The 16,410-nt window shown below is 39.5% G+C and overlaps 4 protein-coding genes across 11 annotated transcripts; all 4 read left to right on the plus strand.

Annotated features, from left to right (window-relative positions):
• Window positions 1–143: 143 nt before the first annotated feature.
• LOC108113634 (signal peptide peptidase-like 3) lies at window positions 144–6,379 on the plus strand. 3 transcript variants are annotated; one of them, XM_017224301.2, is made up of 7 exons: window positions 144–439; window positions 3,634–4,076; window positions 4,128–4,268; window positions 4,354–4,545; window positions 4,607–5,060; window positions 5,214–5,334; window positions 5,399–6,379. In XM_017224301.2, the coding sequence occupies exons 2-7, from the start codon at window positions 3,785–3,787 to the stop codon at window positions 5,465–5,467; spliced, it is 1,269 nt and encodes a 422-aa protein (XP_017079790.2). In that variant the 5' UTR covers window positions 144–439; window positions 3,634–3,784; the 3' UTR covers window positions 5,468–6,379. The 3 variants fall into 3 exon arrangements, with proteins under 3 accessions (XP_017079790.2, XP_017079791.2, XP_017079792.1); XM_017224302.2 differs by having other exon boundaries at window positions 4,143–4,268; XM_017224303.2 differs by lacking the exons at window positions 5,214–5,334; window positions 5,399–6,379 and having other exon boundaries at window positions 4,607–4,785; window positions 4,907–5,037.
• Window positions 6,380–6,714: 335 nt separating this feature from the next.
• LOC108113627 (SH2B adapter protein 1) lies at window positions 6,715–11,919 on the plus strand. Of its 6 annotated transcripts, none has more exons than XM_017224290.2 (4): window positions 6,715–7,027; window positions 8,117–8,760; window positions 9,276–10,613; window positions 11,092–11,919. In XM_017224290.2, the coding sequence occupies exons 2-4, from the start codon at window positions 8,254–8,256 to the stop codon at window positions 11,443–11,445; spliced, it is 2,199 nt and encodes a 732-aa protein (XP_017079779.1). In that variant the 5' UTR covers window positions 6,715–7,027; window positions 8,117–8,253; the 3' UTR covers window positions 11,446–11,919. The 6 variants fall into 6 exon arrangements, with proteins under 6 accessions (XP_017079779.1, XP_017079778.1, XP_017079782.1 ...); XM_017224289.2 differs by having other exon boundaries at window positions 8,140–8,760; XM_017224293.2 differs by having other exon boundaries at window positions 8,140–8,760; window positions 9,291–10,613.
• A 457-nt stretch (window positions 11,920–12,376) lies between these two features.
• LOC108113656 (protein FAM98B) lies at window positions 12,377–14,011 on the plus strand. The gene is made up of 2 exons (XM_017224328.2): window positions 12,377–12,877; window positions 12,933–14,011. The coding sequence occupies exons 1-2, from the start codon at window positions 12,444–12,446 to the stop codon at window positions 13,822–13,824; spliced, it is 1,326 nt and encodes a 441-aa protein (XP_017079817.1). The 5' UTR covers window positions 12,377–12,443; the 3' UTR covers window positions 13,825–14,011.
• An 807-nt stretch (window positions 14,012–14,818) lies between these two features.
• Window positions 14,819–16,168, plus strand: LOC108113549 (superoxide dismutase [Cu-Zn], chloroplastic). Its single transcript, XM_017224143.2, has 3 exons — window positions 14,819–15,139; window positions 15,506–15,727; window positions 15,811–16,168. Exons 1-3 carry the CDS (start codon window positions 14,879–14,881, stop codon window positions 16,135–16,137), a joined length of 810 nt encoding a protein of 269 aa, XP_017079632.1. The 5' UTR covers window positions 14,819–14,878; the 3' UTR covers window positions 16,138–16,168.
• Window positions 16,169–16,410: the final 242 nt, after the last annotated feature.

A 16,410-nucleotide genomic window follows, 5' to 3' on the forward strand; every position in this document is an offset into this window, starting at 1 on the left:
ACAAAGTTACAAAAAAACAATCCTAAGACATGGAATTAAAAAATGAATATTTCAAAGCCCAGATGAATATAAATAACATTTTAAATAAATAGTAATAATGTTACCGTAATATACCCGCAGTATATCCCCGCAACCGCATAACGGTCACACTGTTCGCGCAGGCGAAAATCGCCTAAAGCGTCAAATGTTTAATTCGTTGTTGTTTCTCCTCCGGAATAGTTACTAATAGCAATAAATGCAAAATGGCTGTCTAACATTGAAGAGCAGCGACCGCCGAAAATCGTGGAAATGTGCATGAAAAGCGGCTCGCAGGGCAAATGAAAGGCGCGTGAAAATGTAGCAGTCACCTTTTTAATCGCGAATACGAATATCGGTGCAAAGGGAAAAAACAAAAACCAAGGAAAATACATCCAAACGCGAATGTGAATGTAAAGGCAAAGTAAGCGAAAAAGTCCCCCAACTTTTTTTGATTTTGGGAGGTATCGAGTGCACTAAATATGTTTAACAGTAGTTCGATTGCATTGATGTAATTAAAGACAAGTATTTTTCCCCTTTTGGCTGTTGTTTTTATTATTATAGTTCTTGTTGTTGTTGTTCGGTGCAAGTTGGTGTGAGTGTCTTGTAATTTCGTTACGCAGTGGAGCGAAGTTGGAGTTTTGTGGAATGGAAATGGAATGAAATGAAGTGGAGTGTAACCAAACACGAAACGGAAAAACTTGGAGATAAAACCTTAAAGCGCAAGCTAAGCTTTGGTCGCAACATAAAAATTTCTCAAGCGCTGCAAGCCAGACTTTGCCAAATGCCCCAGCCCCTCCCCCTTTTTGCATAATATAAAAGAAAAACTTTGCGCCCACTTTACGCACTTGTTTTTATGCTTTCCGCGTTCAGTGCACTTCAAGTTTTAATTGGTATCTGTGGTCATGATGTTTGTATGGATCACATTATATTTTAAATATGAGTAGATATGGGATTTTTATTATTATTAATTGTGTTTTTATTTTACTAAGGAAATCAAGTACCTCTTTCCTTTATTTAAATTATTCTTGAATAATATTTGTTGTCATTTTAGTTAATATAAAAAATATACATTAAAATATTTATCATTCAAATTACAAAGATATTAGTAAACAAATTAACAGCCATTTCAAAAAGTGTCTAATTGAAAATGTATTTAAAAGGTAGAAAACAATAGAATTCAATTAAGATCTGATACACAGAAAACAATCTTTTGGAAGCAATGAATGATATAAATTACTTTGCGTTAAAAAGTTACTTGGAAGAGTTCAAAGTAAAGCTGGTTTTTGGGTGAAAAGTCCACTATTTTTCTACGTACCTCTTAGTAGCCCCCTTGAGAAATCCCCCTTTGCCGCCCCGGCCTTTCTCTGTATCTTGGCAAATTTCACTTTCACATTCGTCGTGGGCAGTTACAGCAAAGCCAATTGCTTCGTACTTCTTTTATTTTTATTTTTGTTCCACACTTTGGGGCGTTTCAAATTAGAAAGTGTTTGCCTGTGTGTGTATTTGTGTGCGAGTGTATGTTTGCGATGTGAGCGGCATTTTCTCAATGAGTTTGGCTAATTATGTAGCTCATGTTCGTTCGGTAACCGCTTTAAACTTTGAAAATTCTCCGCAAATTGTGTCAACTTTGGAGAGCGTAACTTTACACCCGCCACATAATTTAATTCTAATTAGCGCTCGTTAACAAATTCCACCACCCGCTCCTCTATATGCTACCGCCCCCTTGGTATTGCACTGTGTGGGAAACTTAATTTGTTGCATCCAGAAGAGGGAGATAGAAAGATTGAAAGACGGGAAAAAAGGGGGAACAGCACACCAACACAATGACAGAATAAAAAGTACACACATGTAAATACAGTAGGGGGGATATTATTAGTAGCTTTTCTATTCTTATTTATCTTATAGTAAATCAGTAAAATTTATTTAATTAAATCAGTAAATTGTTTTTCTTTGTTTTGATTTCATGAAACCAGTTTTCAAATAAACGAAATTAAATGTATATTTTAGCACAAACCAGTTTTAATTAACCTGCTAAAGTACTTAAACCTTCTAGATGATAACATTTTAAAGATTTTTTATTGAAAAAGTAAACACAATATTTTGTCACCCGTTGCATATATTTTTCAATAATTTGCATTCCATACACAAGCACAGTCTCTAATACACATGCACTTGTATTTGCCAACAGACAACATAAATTAGTGCGAGCAACGGCACTTGGCAACAACAACAGCAACAACAACAACAATGACAATAACAGCAACACCGGCCAAGGAAGTTGGCAACTGCCTCACTTTGTCTCTCTTCATGTCATTAGCAACTGTCTCCTTCTGTCTCTCTATTGTCATTAGCGAGTTAGCAGAGCGCCGCTCTAATAACAGCGCCTTAACATTTCCATTTTCATTTCCCAAGTGCAACAACCCTGCGTGGGTGTGTGTGAAATAGTATAGAATTTGTGGCAATAACAATGGAAACTGGCATTATGGAAAACTGGGTAACGCTTTTATAATTTATTCCAATTTTAACTGCTTTTTACGGCCTTCTTCTTGTCGGTTAATTGTTGTTATTGCTGCATGTAAGTCCCATGCGGACAATCTGTTATTTTCACACACCGGTCTTTGTTTCTGTTGTTGTTTTATTTACCTACACTGAAAGAAACAAGATGTTCTTAATCAAAATTTATGCACATCTTTAAAAATAGTTGAACTTTATTTCAGTCAGTTTAATTTTAATTTATTGCAAATATTGGTTCTACATAAAAAAGTCTTAAAAAATATGCTATGTTTTTCAAATTTTTTCTCTGTGTCATTTCTCGATGTTAGAGAAGGAAAGGTGGTTTTGTGGCTGTAAATAAGAAATGAGGCAAATAAAATATAATTTCTATATATAGACGGTCTATACGTTTGTTTATATGATATGCGATGCATGTCTGGATGCATTTCACTGCTCCCTCTAATTTTAAAAATGTAAAGGTAAACATTCTCCCAGAACCCTCAAAACTTTAATATTTTCTGTGAATCCTAAAGTTTATGATACAAGCGTATACGACTAAACAAATAATAGTTTGATATTCTCTACTCACTGTAACCTTGGAATTGGAGGGTCAGTAACACGTTTATAAACTTTTGCTGCATATTATATTCTATTACATATATTCAACTATATTCTTCATAATGCAACATTTGTGCTACCTATAAATAGTATCTAAAGATATGAGACAGTATATGTATATACTACTTAAAGTTGATAACCTCCTTTTCAAATTCCAGCTTTTTAAATTCGTATCTTTTGGGGTTTGAAATGATTTCAGTTTTTCGTGGGCTCTTCGGTTTTTATTTAGTTTTCTTTTCGTGTAGGTAGCGTTCTTATTATTTTCATTGCCTAATTCGTGAAGTGCGTGAAAGTTGACCCCAAGGTTTCCGCGACGACTTTAGGTGACATCGTGGAAATTAAACCTTGGGAGTGTGTGCTCCGAAAAACCTAATCGCAGCTGTCCAAATAACCTCAAAAAAACAAACAGATTCACAGGGGTTATTAGTGATAAGGTCAGCAAATATAAAAGTTATCGCTAAATCAATAAACCAAACCCAAATTTTATTTTTCATTCCTGTTTAGATTGAAGCGGTGCAGCCGACATAAAAAAGCGATAAACCCCAGAGCAGGTCGACCGATAAGCGGAGAAGTTAGACAACTGGCGGCTGAAAGTGATATCTGCTGAAACTATATCTGGGAGATAGAAGGCGCATCCGGAGGATCCGGAGCGAGCATGTCGCACGGTGGAGCCGGTGGTGGTCTGGGAGCTCAAACTGTTGGAGCCGGCCAACTTGGAGGCGCTGCAGCGGCAGCTGGCGGTGGAGAATACCGCGAAATCCACTGGACAGTCTCGAGTGTAATGGACTCGTCTCGGGTCTCCACCTGCCTTATATCGATGCTGCTGATCGTCTACGGTAGCTTCCGGTCATTGAATATCGAGCAGGAGGCCCGCGAGCGTGAGCAAAAGAAGCGAAATGAATCGATGACCAATCTCCTAACCGGCGAACCCGTCGAGAAGGAACCAAGTATGTGTGAAATTTACACTAAGTGCATAAGGAATGTTTTATAAGTTTCAGATCTGTATTTCACAGCGGATAAATTCGCCACTCTGGACACGATGCATGCTCTGTGTTTGCCCCTTGGAGCTTCCATCTCACTGCTCATCATGTTCTTCTTTTTCGACTCGATGCAGCTGCTCTTCGCCGTCTGCACAGCAAGTATGTATTATCAAAACGAATCTATATTCGTTTTATATTTCCATTAAAATTGAACTTTATTTCTAAATAAAATCTGTTCTTATAGTTATTGCTACCGTGGCGTTGGCCTTCCTGCTCCTGCCCATGTGCCAGTACATCATTAGGCCATGCACGGATGGAAAGCGATTCTCTTTCGGAATCTGTGGGCGCTTCACGGCGGCGGAGCTCTTTAGCTTTACGCTTTCAGTGTCGATCGTGTGCATCTGGGTGCTCACTGGACACTGGCTTCTGATGGATGGTAAGAATCTCTATGATAAAACTTCAAAGAGTCTCCTTTAAGATAGATCTCATTTCTCCAGCAATGGGTATGGGCCTGTGTGTTGCGTTCATTGCATTTGTCCGACTGCCCAGCTTGAAGGTGTCCACGCTGCTGTTGACCGGCCTGCTCATCTATGACGTCTTCTGGGTATTCCTCTCGTCGTACATCTTTAACACGAATGTGATGGTCAAGGTGGCCACGCGACCCGCCGATAATCCAGTAGGCATCGTGGCCAGAAAGTTGCATCTGGGTGGGATTGTGCGGGACACACCAAAGCTGAATCTGCCTGGCAAGCTTGTTTTCCCCAGCCTCCATAATACGGGCCATTTTTCCATGTTAGGTCTGGGGGATGTGGTAATGCCGGGATTGTTGCTGTGCTTTGTCTTGCGATATGATGCGTATAAAAAGGCGCAGGGCATCACATCGGATCCCACATTGTCGCCGCCCAGGGGAGTTGGTTCCCGGCTGACATACTTTCATTGTTCCTTACTGGGGTAAGTCCTTAAATAAATACGAAGAGGAAAAGTTAGAAGATTTTCAGTTACATTTTGCTAAATTCTTACTAATGGTTTGTTCTAACGATATGAAAAAACAATACAAAATTGTAAAGACAAAAACACTTTACTTACATGTTCTATTTATTTCAGTTATTTTTTGGGCTTGCTAACGGCGACGGTTAGCTCCGAAGTCTTTAAAGCAGCTCAACCGGCGCTGCTGTATCTGGTGCCCTTTACGTTATTGCCGCTCCTGCTGATGGCCTATCTGAAGGTACTGTCAACATCTTAATAATCCCAATTCTATATCTATAATGTCCAATCCTCGTTTCTTGCAGGGCGACCTGCGGCGCATGTGGAGTGAGCCGTTTATCGCGCAACAACCATCAAAACAACTTGAAGTCTGAGTGTACTCTATCTAAAAGCAAAGAAAAACAAAAACAAACAGCGTGAAGAACACACATAAAATCTAATACTAACGTTTGTCTCTTAAATAACGTATTGAGTATGTATTTTTTAACTCAACTTAACTAAGTTTCGTTTTAAGTTAGGTGATCCTCGTTTTCATAGTGAAATAAAAGCAAAAACCAAGTAATTATAGTTTATAGCGTAAGCGGAAAGGTTTTATATATTCACATATATATATACATCATAAGAAAGTTCATTCAAATTGGCTTTAAAGTCTCCAATTATGCAGATAATTAGCGAGTAGAACAAAGATCAAGCGACATATTAGTTACAGTTCATAGGCATTACTAAATATCTGAAAAAACGATTAACCGATAGTGAAAAGACTAGAAAGAAGACCGTTTGAGATTCGAATTTCAACCACACATCAACTCGAAATCTGTTCCGGGCAGTATGTTCTGTAAATACTTAAGTTAGCGTATGCATAACTATGGATATGTACGTATATGTATTGATAACAAACCACCATGCAACAAATAATAGTTAGTAAGCTCGCCTTCATACACATTTATTCGCGATCCGTTTCCGTTTCACACGCCCATTTCCGTCCTTCGATTTCCTCCCGTCTTTTAACTAAATTTCATCCCATCTCACATAAATATTCACAACCATTATAATGTTTCGCCAAAATGCATGTGTTCGTTGCCAACAATAAATAAAAGCTAGACAACAACTGTTGCACTGCGTGTGTTTCACAAAAATTAAGTTTCAAAAATTTTAATTATTTACTTTTAATGCAGCTAACAATAAATAATTACTGTATGCATATGGAAACGATAGTTACATATTAATTTTAAGTAAATGCAATTTCGAAACGTATAGAAACAATAAAAATGTGAGATTTAAACAAATGAATTGGTCACTTTTCTTAAACTACTTTTTATTGATGTTAGTAAAGGAAGGAGTCAACGAAATAAATTTAAATTTGAATTTGAATTTACGGATATCGGTTATTTTTAAAGTAGTCTAGACTCGCACCAACAGCAGTATCAAAGTTATAAACCTTTTGATATTACCGTTTCCTAACACAATGCGGTCATACTCCAACGGTTAACAGTTATTGAGTACACGAACCGCACTTAGCGTAGATAGTATCTACTAGATACCCTTTATAATGGATTTCAGTGTTACCGCATTGTAAAAAACCTGTATTTTTTAAGGAATTTCTTAAGTGGTCGAGAGTATTTAATGTATATTTCCGTGTGGTATCACCAATAAATGAAGTGAAGCGCACGCAGCAACAAAAACAAAAAGATTGCTACGATCAAAATAAGTTACCTGTGATCAAAACTAAAAAACAAACCCTGTGTATGTTCTCTTTCTTTTTTAATTAACTTGCCATTTCCCTTTGCCTGTAACAACAAATAAAACGACGCAAAAGAATATTTTGGGCCAATGTGCCAGAGTGTGTGTGTGTGAGCGAGATAACAAGCAATTTGTGCTGAAAAATAAAAGTTAAAAAAGATGCCGTGTATTTAGATAATAGTTAAAGCCGCAAAGTAAGTTATTTTAATGCATTTAATGTTGAGTTTAGATATCATAGGCTGTGACACTATAAGCATTTTTCACGCGCATATTGCAATGTGACGTAGGCGTGGAAATTCCTGTGGGAAATTTTTCACTACCGCGCAGTTGTGTGGGTGTGTTGTATTTGTGTATGTGGGAGTGTGTGTGTAGGCTACGCCGCAAGTTTGTTTTCGTTTGTTTTTAATTGCCGAGAAAAAGGATTAAATTGTGGCTCGGAAAATGCGCGTTACTTAATGTAATGTGCAAACATGCGTAAATGTTCATTACATAAATGCAAATGAATATATGTACAGACATACATATACGCTTATGTTTTTGCGTCTGGGCAATGTTCATTATATACGTACAGCGCAATATTTGTGGTTTTTATAAAAAAAAAAAACAAATGAATTAAACAATTAAACTGTTAAATACTGTTCCTAAAAAAAATTATAAGCAAAAAAAAATATACATATATATTTGTAATAAATATACGTATATTTTGTAATAAAACATGTTTTCGCAGTTTATCATTTTATTTTTGTATAATTGAGAACAAAATATTTACATATTTTTTGTTGTTAAACTAGACAACTATGAAATATTTAAAATAATTGTGAAATTAATGATATAAACACATTCCCCACAAGTCTTTATTTACTGGCACTATAATCTTATCAATGAGTTAATAACTAAAATTCCCCCAATTCGTTAAAACTTAAATCCTTTGAGTCGGAAGTTAATGAGATAGCCATTACTAATCGGTTTTTAATTAAAAAACACTCATTCCAAATGAAAACAGAATGACTAAAAATTATCTTTGGGATTTTTGGGATATACGTATTAGTTTTAAAAATATTATGGTTGTATTCTTGCGTAGTAGAAAAAATACTTCATAAATGATAATATTAATTAAAAACGGAAACATCTCCATTTACATTACTCCTTTTGTTCATAGAGATATCTCAGCAATATTCATTTTCAAACACCCCTGACCAAAGTTATTGTTTTAAGAGATGGTGAAAGGAGATATTTAGCCTGCTTTTGATTTCGAAGAACCTCGAATGACTAAGCCACAACAGTTTTGTTTTCGTCACCATTTCAGCTCTTTTGAAACCGACTCCAGCTGGGTAATTCGTGTGGCAAACTGATCCCGAACCAGCAGAGGCAGCTGGGAGAGCAGGAGCAGGAGCTGAGAGATTGGCAACCACCTGGCCAAATGGGTGGCAACACTACAGGTGCCAATTCGAGCGCCTTTAGCGCAGGCGGATACATTGGGCCCACATCGGCCAGTAGTCATCACAGTCTGGGAACTTCATCTGCTGAGGCAGCGGCTGCGATTGCCGGCGGAAGTGACCTGATACCGGCACCAATTGGCACGGGGAACGCTATGGGAGTGTCGCCCTATGCCTATGGTGGCACCAGTTGGGAGGAATTCTGCGAACGTCACGCCAGAGTGGCTGCTTTGGATTTCGCCAAGGCCTGCATTACATACATCAATGGAAATCTGCCGCCGGAGGAGGCAAGGAACATCCAACACCGCAGCTTTGCCCAGAAATTCGTTGAATACTTTTCGGCGCACTATGACACAGAGTTCTTCAAACGGAGAAGCACTCTGAAATCGGGCGTGGGATCACTGGACTTCGAGGAGGAGCACGAGGGACCGCGACTGCTTTCAAAGTCTTTGTTAAGACGACTTTCATTCAAGGGACTCCGCAAGGGAAAGGTGAGTTGGGATGAGTTTGGGTGATCTTTTCTCAAGAGCCAGGCGATACTCTGTTGTGTGTTGTAAGAACAACTAGTATTCATAACCATAAATGTTTTAAGTTATGAAAAAAGGAGATTTCGTTGAATCTTTAAATTTAAGAGTAAAGAACCATTTAGATTTTATCTTGCCAACTTAATATTTAATTTTTCCTATTGATATCTCAATAATATTGTTTTTGTCTGATTAAATATATTATCAAACTCACCTGTAGAATGTCGGTCTGATAGCTATTACGAATTATAAGTGTGCAGATAAGAGCATTGACTTTTGCATTCTGTGCAGTTTTCCGATAAGTATTTACTGAAGAATTTATATGATACGTGATTAATAATGCATAATTCAATAATCTGGAATTTAACACTTTTAGATGACTTGAGGGATTCCGAAAACTATAAATTTATGTTTTGAATATCAGGATGTTTGATAGTCGGAAGTTCCGGCTATATTGTTACCACTTGTTTTAACTGTCCAAGATCTCTCTGCTGCAGGCTTTTTTCCACAAAAACTCGGATGATGTGGACGGCAGCGGTGGCAGCGGCAAGCAGAGCAAGACGAAGCTGGCCAAGATCGTGGTGGAGTGCCGCAAGGAAGGCACCGTAAACAACCTGACGCCGGAAAGTCTCGACCAGCCGACAGGCTCGCAAAAATGGGAGAAGTGTCGATTGGTTTTAGTGAAAGCCGTGGGTGGCTACATGCTTGAGTTTTATACACCCCACAAGGCGACAAAGCCGCGGAGTGGAGTCTTCTGTTTCCTTATCTCCGAGGCACGTGAAACGACGGCACTGGAAATGCCGGACAGGCTGAATACGTTCGTCCTGAAGGCGGACAACAACATGGAATACGTGATCGAGGCGGAAAGTGCAGAGGAGATGCGCAGTTGGCTGGCCACAATACGCTACTGTATGCGAACGCCGCCCACTCAACAGCCGTTGATCGAATCGGATGGCGTAATGGCGTCCGCCATGCAAACATCGCCAACAAATCCAACTCCCAATCCCATAGGGGGCATTCAGAACCCCCAATACCAGCAGCAGGGTGGCTCCAATGGCAATCTGGTGGGTGGAGGAGCTCCGCTTGCCTCGTCCCTATCAGCAGATAGTGCTTTGGGTCAAGGAGGAGCCACATCTGCCAGCGAATTAAATGTCATCAACGAACTTGGCACCACACCGCCATCTGGTCCACCAGATATACCTATAAGACCTCATCGAGGTGAACAGCGTCTGTCTGCCTCCAGCAACTTCGATGGCATCGAGGGCACTGAAAATGATGCAGATGTTGCGGATTTGACGGCTGAGATGAGCGTGTTTCCCTGGTTCCATGGCACACTAACGCGATCGGAAGCGGCTCGTATGGTTCTCCACTCAGATGCAGCTGGTCATGGATACTTTTTGGTACGACAGAGCGAAACGCGTCGAGGAGAATTTGTCCTGACCTTCAACTTCCTGGGACGCGCCAAGCATCTGCGGCTCACAATCTCGGAGAAGGGTCAGTGCCGAGTGCAACACCTGTGGTTCCCCTCAATCCAGGAAATGCTCGAACATTTCCGTCACAATCCGATACCATTGGAATCGGGCGGCACTTCGGATGTAACCCTTACCGAATGGGTGCACTCACACAGCAGACTGAATGATCCAACGGCGGCAGCTACTCATGACTCAGGACAACTAAACAATCTGTCGGCGAATGGTAATGGAAATGGCAACGGGAATGGAAATGGTTACGATAATGGCCAGGGATCATCATCAACATCAAATGCGGCTGGAGGAAGTGCATCGGGAGCTGCTGGCGGTGGCCATCCGTCGCCGAGACATGTGAGATAGCCAAAATTTTGGAGTCAATTCAGTGTCAGTGATGGTTTTTTATTTTACTTTGATTTCTATTAAGTTTTTATCATTTCATTGCGACTGGGATGGGGTTTGAACTGTGAACTGATGAAAGTATAGCCTTAATGTTCTATTAAATGCAAAACAAAAAATAATATTGACTTCAACCAGAAAACGGTATTCGATTAAAATTGATAAGTTTTTATTTCAAAATATAATAAAGTTCCTTTTAAACTATTATAATAAATAATACACTTAAAGATCAATTTGTGACTTACAAATTAAAAACAAAGTCAATTTTGTAATGTTTTTAAATTTCTATTAAATTCTTAGATCAATTACTGTTAGTTTCTGTTTATTTTAAATGATTTTATTGTCGCATGCTTCATGTTTCACCACACACCCCCAGACCACTTTGAAATTTTATTGGACTAATTAAATCTTATTTAATCTGATTGATCAACAGTGTAACGAAGTGATTACCATGAATCTGAGTGTTCGCCTAAAGACAAATGAAATCGAACTGCCACAGGAGCCAACACACGTCTATTTTCCGGAGCAAGTCTATTTCCATTTGGATCCCACAACGCTAACAGTGCACGGATCACCGCCAGCGGCCCAGAATTTTCTGGACCAGCCACATCTGCGGGCCTCGAACGCCTCCCTTCAGGCCGCTGCCCATCATCCGACGGGATCTTCCAGCAATCGGCATCCCAGCGATGGTGGCAATAATAGTGGTGGAACAGGAGGTGGATCGGGATCCAGTGGGGGAGCCGAATGCACGGGACGGGCCGTCGATAATCAGTACAGCTTCACCTAAGTCCGCTCATCGATCCTCATCTGCATTTCGTGACTTTCCCAGCGGAACTTTACTTTTGTGCCATTTTTTAAAATCATTTTCCTGAAGGAGAGACAAATTTGTGTTTTTTCGCATCAATCAGCTTTCTTTGCTTTATTGATTCACTTGTTTCTATTTAAGTTAGTACCTTTTTTGGAAGACATGAAGTAACTGAATATTATTATGTATACATTATATAGCTAAATGTGTGTGTTCATTTTAAGAAAATCAATGTTGTATGTATAGAAAAGAAAAACCTAAAAAAAAAGAAAACGCAAAAGAAAATTGTACGATTTTTGTGGGCACCAAAGGTGCGACTCATGCGAATCCTAAAACTTCCTGCTTTACAAAACAAAAAATACATACATATATACTATACTTATAAATATAAATTATATATACATAATTATATATTGAAATTGGTAAACTACAATAAATGAAGTTATGTAAAAGTAACAAAAAAGGTTGAGATACTTTATTTTGAAGTTTAGAAAGGAAACTGAGACCTTGGGCCCATAGTCTTGGCCATATGTTATCCTGAGGGCCATTGAGGTGATGATTGGGCCCGTGGAATTTTTCTTTCTTAAAAATTTAAGTTTCAATATTTTTGGCGCTTTTTTTTTAAATTATTTTAATTGCGTTTATACAGTCCGTCCCTTTTTACGAATATGAGTGTTTATTGCAAATAAAATAATTTTATACTTTCGAAAACCATTTTAAAAAGTACATTATTGTTTAAAGGGACCTTAACTTTTTATTTATTTTATTAATACTTGTGAGTAACTTTAATATCGCTTAATAAAAAATTATAATTTAATTTACTTCTTGGGTTTGAATCCTCGCTAGCAGATTGAAACAAGTTAGCAGCTCTCTGTTATCAGGTGTTTTGGTATTATATTAGCATAGAGCGGCGGTAACATTGCCATGCCGGCAGGACAAAAGTTGACAATTTGACGAAAAGCCTGAAACTCTTGAAGGACATGGAGCTGGAACTGGACGTGGTTGACTCCCTGCAAGCGCTGGCCTACAAAGGGCCCTGCCTGCAGCAGGATGACCTAAGTCGCGCCCTGGATTCTGGAATCGGAAATTCGGAATTGCGAGAAGTGATCTACTGGCTCGCTCACGAATTACACGTTCTGCGGAAAACCGATGAACGGGTGAGTTCCAGCCAAAAGGATAACGACGAGTTCGCCTTCGAGTTGTCCTTGTTGCTTACGGAATTGGGCTGCCCATACCGCCGGTTGGTACAGGGAGCCATGGATAAGCGTTTTAAGGACCGGGATGCACTGGTCCAACTTCTAGAGTACCTCACATCCGAACTGATGACCACCAAGATGGTCCTCAAGTCCCAGCCCGTCGGTCCGCCCTGTAAACGTTCAAAAACCGATTCTAATATCCAGCAGACTGTAGAAAAGTAAGTTATTGCTCATAATTAATCATTTCATGTTTAATTTAAAAATACTTCATAGTTTGGCTAAGGATCTTCAACTAGGCGAAATTCCGAAGAACATCAATACTAAACTGCTTTTTGAAAAGATAACACCCCGCTTGGACCAGGCTTTGAAGCAAACTAATCGCCAGGTGCTCAGCGAACCGCTACTGAAGCTTAAGAAACCCTTGAGTGATGCACAATGGCGTGTTTTGGAATCCCTGCATCGAGACTTGGAGGCGGAGTATAATCTTCGACGTCAGATGATGACCACCCGACTGGAGGCCACCGTGCAGAGCTTTCAGTGGTCTGAGTCTATGCGCCAACGCTCCAATGAGATTATGAACCGCTTCAATGACAAGATGAGAGAACTGGAGCAGTTCAGATTAGGCGGAGAACAGACAGACATGGTGGCCCTTCTGGCAGCTCGTTCGGATCTGGCTATAATCGAGAAGACAAGTTCAGCAAATGTGAGAAAGAATACGGCATCCAAAATTCAAAAACACGTGATGGGACGGGTTCCCGATCGTGGAGGCAGGGCCAATGAACATGCTCCTCCGCCACCAGAGATGCCTTCCTGGCAGCAGCAAAGGGCTAGTGGTCCTCCAGGTGGTGGACGTGGTGGAGGAGGTAATTTCAGAGGAGGAAGAGGAGGTGGTGGCGGCGGTGGAAGAGGTGGTGGACAGGGAGGCGGTGGAGGAGGAGGTGGCAACTGGCAGCAACCTCAACAGCAGCAGCAATATCAAAGCCAAAACCAACGAGATCATAGTCGCGAGAGAAATGATCAGCAATGGATCAGCGGCAGTGGACGTGTCCAGGGAACAGGATGGAATCCACAGGGTGGACGAGGAGGCGGTGGCGGTGGCGGCGGAGGCGGAGGCGGACGTGGCGGTGGAGGAGGTCGTGGCGGATACCGTGGCGGATATCGATGATCCCTGGCTCCTGCAGTGCTCCCTATACCCGAAACGACTGATCCTTCTATAACCCATTAACATTACTTTCCTTAGCTGCACGCATAACCCAGTTTTATTTATTGCGAAATCGAATGAATTTGTTTATAATTGCAAATGGACAGCCATTTATAAAATAAACTATATATGTCATCTATTTGCCAGCAAATCTCGCGTGTCGATTGAGCATTTTGGAATCTGGGTTAGATTTTTCACTTTCAATGCGTTCGTGATGAGCCATTTTAGGATTACATTATAGTCCAATTAATGAGGTAGATAACAGGGGCAAAAAGGAAAAAGAATTACACATTTTACTTTTGTTTTTATATTACATTACATTGTTGAAAAATTGTGTCATTTACATTGCTTTGACTTTGATGTGTTTTGAATTTGACACTTTTAATACAGATTGATTTTTTAATTACAAAATGTAATAATTTTATTAAGAATTATTATAAATGTCAACACTTTGTCAGAAGATATCGCGTGTATTGTATACACTCTTTGGGATCTGGGTTAGGGCTTACACTTTCAATGGGTTAATGATGATCTAGTTGAAGTTTTGTTTATGAGTTAATATACATAGGAGGTAGTACATTCAGAGATATGGATATTTCTTTAAATATGTATATTTAAATGTTTGTAAAGTATTGTTCATTATTATTGATTTGTCAACCGTTCTTAGCTTAGTATTAAGACGTTAACTCAATACTAAGCTTGTGATCTTGTGCCCAATCCCCGCAAGAAGTACGCCCCTGTGGCAGGTAACCAAGCATCAGACACACGCGACACACGATTGCCATTAGTGTCCAATCTAGTCATCAAATGTGCTGGCCATATATCTGTCCATATCGCCACCACTCCGAGCCACAGAGACGACAACAATTAACGTGGTCAATCACCGTGAAAACCATGTCGAAGTCATCATGGATGAGCCGAGCCGGGTGCTTTGATCAGTTCAACTGAAACCCCAGATCGGAGAGGTCGAAAGTTCGCAATATTCGAGTCCTATATAAACTTTACTAACCCATCCAAAATGCTTATTAAACTGATTTTGGCGTTGGTAATTGGCTATGGAGGTATTTTTGCGCCCGGCAGTGCACAAAATCTGTTGGACCGACTGCGTCCGGTGAATATGACCCGTTTCGATGATGGAATCAAAGTGGTTTCCGGCACTAAGGTGAAGCGCTACGAACGGCTAACGATTCCGCTTGGCGGTCCAGTAGGAATTCCAGGAGGAGCTGGACTCCTTGGACCTTTGCTACCTCCGCAACCTTCGTATTTGGGGTATACCTATGTAAGTATCTTACATTCGTTTAATCTTTTCCATTATTTAAATATTTAGCTCTTCGGCTGTTAACTAGCAATTAACTAAGTAATTTTTAAATTACACAGTCATTTAACTAACTATTCATTATCTCTTTTGTGCGGCAGTTTACGAAGCATAGAATTGTAACACATAAGCTTACTATGAAAAGAAACGCCCCTATTATTTTGGCAGCTTTTATTTAATTACTTAATGATATAAATGCTACATGCGCACATTTTTGAAAGATGTTTTTTTAGTATTATTTAAAATTAATCAGTTTGATCTTCATAAAGGTTAAAAGTCTCCAATTCGATATATTCTATTTATATTACAATTACTTTTTTTTGATACCAGTTGGTGCCTCAATGGCAAGCGGGTGCTAAACTGATAGGAGATGGAGAATCAACGGGCGTGGCTGGTATGGTATCCTTTTTACAGCTTCCCTACAATTCGGACATCAAGGTGACGATCAATGTAACTGGATTACCACCTGGCAAACATGCTCTACATATCCACACCTTTGGAGATCTCAGTGAAGGCTGCAAGTCCACTGGCGGACAGTTTCCTAATAATTTCGTAAGTTATAAAGCTATCTGGGATCCCTTTTTCAGGATGATTGGTTTCTTAATATTTACCTATTTATATTAAAATTTCTATAGCTTGGCAATATTGACACGAAGGATGATGGAAGCATCTCAGCGGTTTTCCAAAGCATTTACTTGCAATTGTTTGGTATTAATGGAATTGTCGGACGTTCTATTGTCATTCACAGCAAGGCGATTGATCTGAATACGGCTCTGAATGCGGAGGTCTTTTCGTCCTCCCTTCAAGCAATGCCAAATCCTATGGCCTATCAGAATGAAGAGAATTCATTGGGACCGGCTATTGCCTGTGGAGTTATAAGTCTTATGAGCACAGCAGCCAGTTCGTCAGGTATGGCAACTGCTGCTCCAGCAGCACCTGCAATGGAAAATGCGGAGATTTAACTTGTATTCTAACAATAATATTAATAAAAACTATTTTGTAACTTAATTGAGGCGTGATGATCACATTGCCAAAGATCAGTGTCTTAAACATTTACTCAGACATTTTCTATAACTTAGTTCTTCCGAAATGTTGAAGTAATAGACTTATATCCTAATTGACTTCATTAATTTACTTATTTATTAAGCACAACCACATATATTTTTATTTAAATGTAGCCTTAATAGGTTGATTATCTTTTAGATTTGCATCATTAATCCTCTATTTTCTCTGAT

The sequence above is a fragment of the Drosophila eugracilis genome, unplaced genomic scaffold (assembly GCF_018153835.1).
Source record: "Drosophila eugracilis isolate 14026-0451.02 unplaced genomic scaffold, ASM1815383v1 contig_367, whole genome shotgun sequence".
NCBI lineage: Eukaryota > Metazoa > Arthropoda > Insecta > Diptera > Drosophilidae > Drosophila > Drosophila eugracilis.

What these genes read in the sequence shown, in the direction of transcription:
- LOC108113634 (XM_017224301.2), top strand. Translation starts at nt 3,785, where the DNA reads ATGTCGCACGGTGGAGCCGGTGGTGGTCTGGGAGCTCAAACTGTTGGA. An exon ending in ACCCGTCGAGAAGGAACCAA is followed by an intron (nt 4,077 to 4,127) that starts GTATGTGTGAAA and finishes TATAAGTTTCAG; the next exon opens with ATCTGTATTTCACAGCGGAT. An exon ending in TGCTGATGGCCTATCTGAAG is followed by an intron (nt 5,335 to 5,398) that starts GTACTGTCAACA and finishes CGTTTCTTGCAG; the next exon opens with GGCGACCTGCGGCGCATGTG.
- LOC108113627 (XM_017224290.2), top strand. Translation starts at nt 8,254, where the DNA reads ATGGGTGGCAACACTACAGGTGCCAATTCGAGCGCCTTTAGCGCAGGC. An exon ending in AGGGACTCCGCAAGGGAAAG is followed by an intron (nt 8,761 to 9,275) that starts GTGAGTTGGGAT and finishes TAACTGTCCAAG; the next exon opens with ATCTCTCTGCTGCAGGCTTT. An exon ending in GCCATCCGTCGCCGAGACAT is followed by an intron (nt 10,614 to 11,091) that starts GTGAGATAGCCA and finishes ATTGATCAACAG; the next exon opens with TGTAACGAAGTGATTACCAT.
- LOC108113656 (XM_017224328.2), top strand. Translation starts at nt 12,444, where the DNA reads ATGGAGCTGGAACTGGACGTGGTTGACTCCCTGCAAGCGCTGGCCTAC. An exon ending in ATCCAGCAGACTGTAGAAAA is followed by an intron (nt 12,878 to 12,932) that starts GTAAGTTATTGC and finishes AATACTTCATAG; the next exon opens with TTTGGCTAAGGATCTTCAAC.
- LOC108113549 (XM_017224143.2), top strand. Translation starts at nt 14,879, where the DNA reads ATGCTTATTAAACTGATTTTGGCGTTGGTAATTGGCTATGGAGGTATT. An exon ending in CGTATTTGGGGTATACCTAT is followed by an intron (nt 15,140 to 15,505) that starts GTAAGTATCTTA and finishes TTTTGATACCAG; the next exon opens with TTGGTGCCTCAATGGCAAGC. An exon ending in GACAGTTTCCTAATAATTTC is followed by an intron (nt 15,728 to 15,810) that starts GTAAGTTATAAA and finishes AAATTTCTATAG; the next exon opens with CTTGGCAATATTGACACGAA.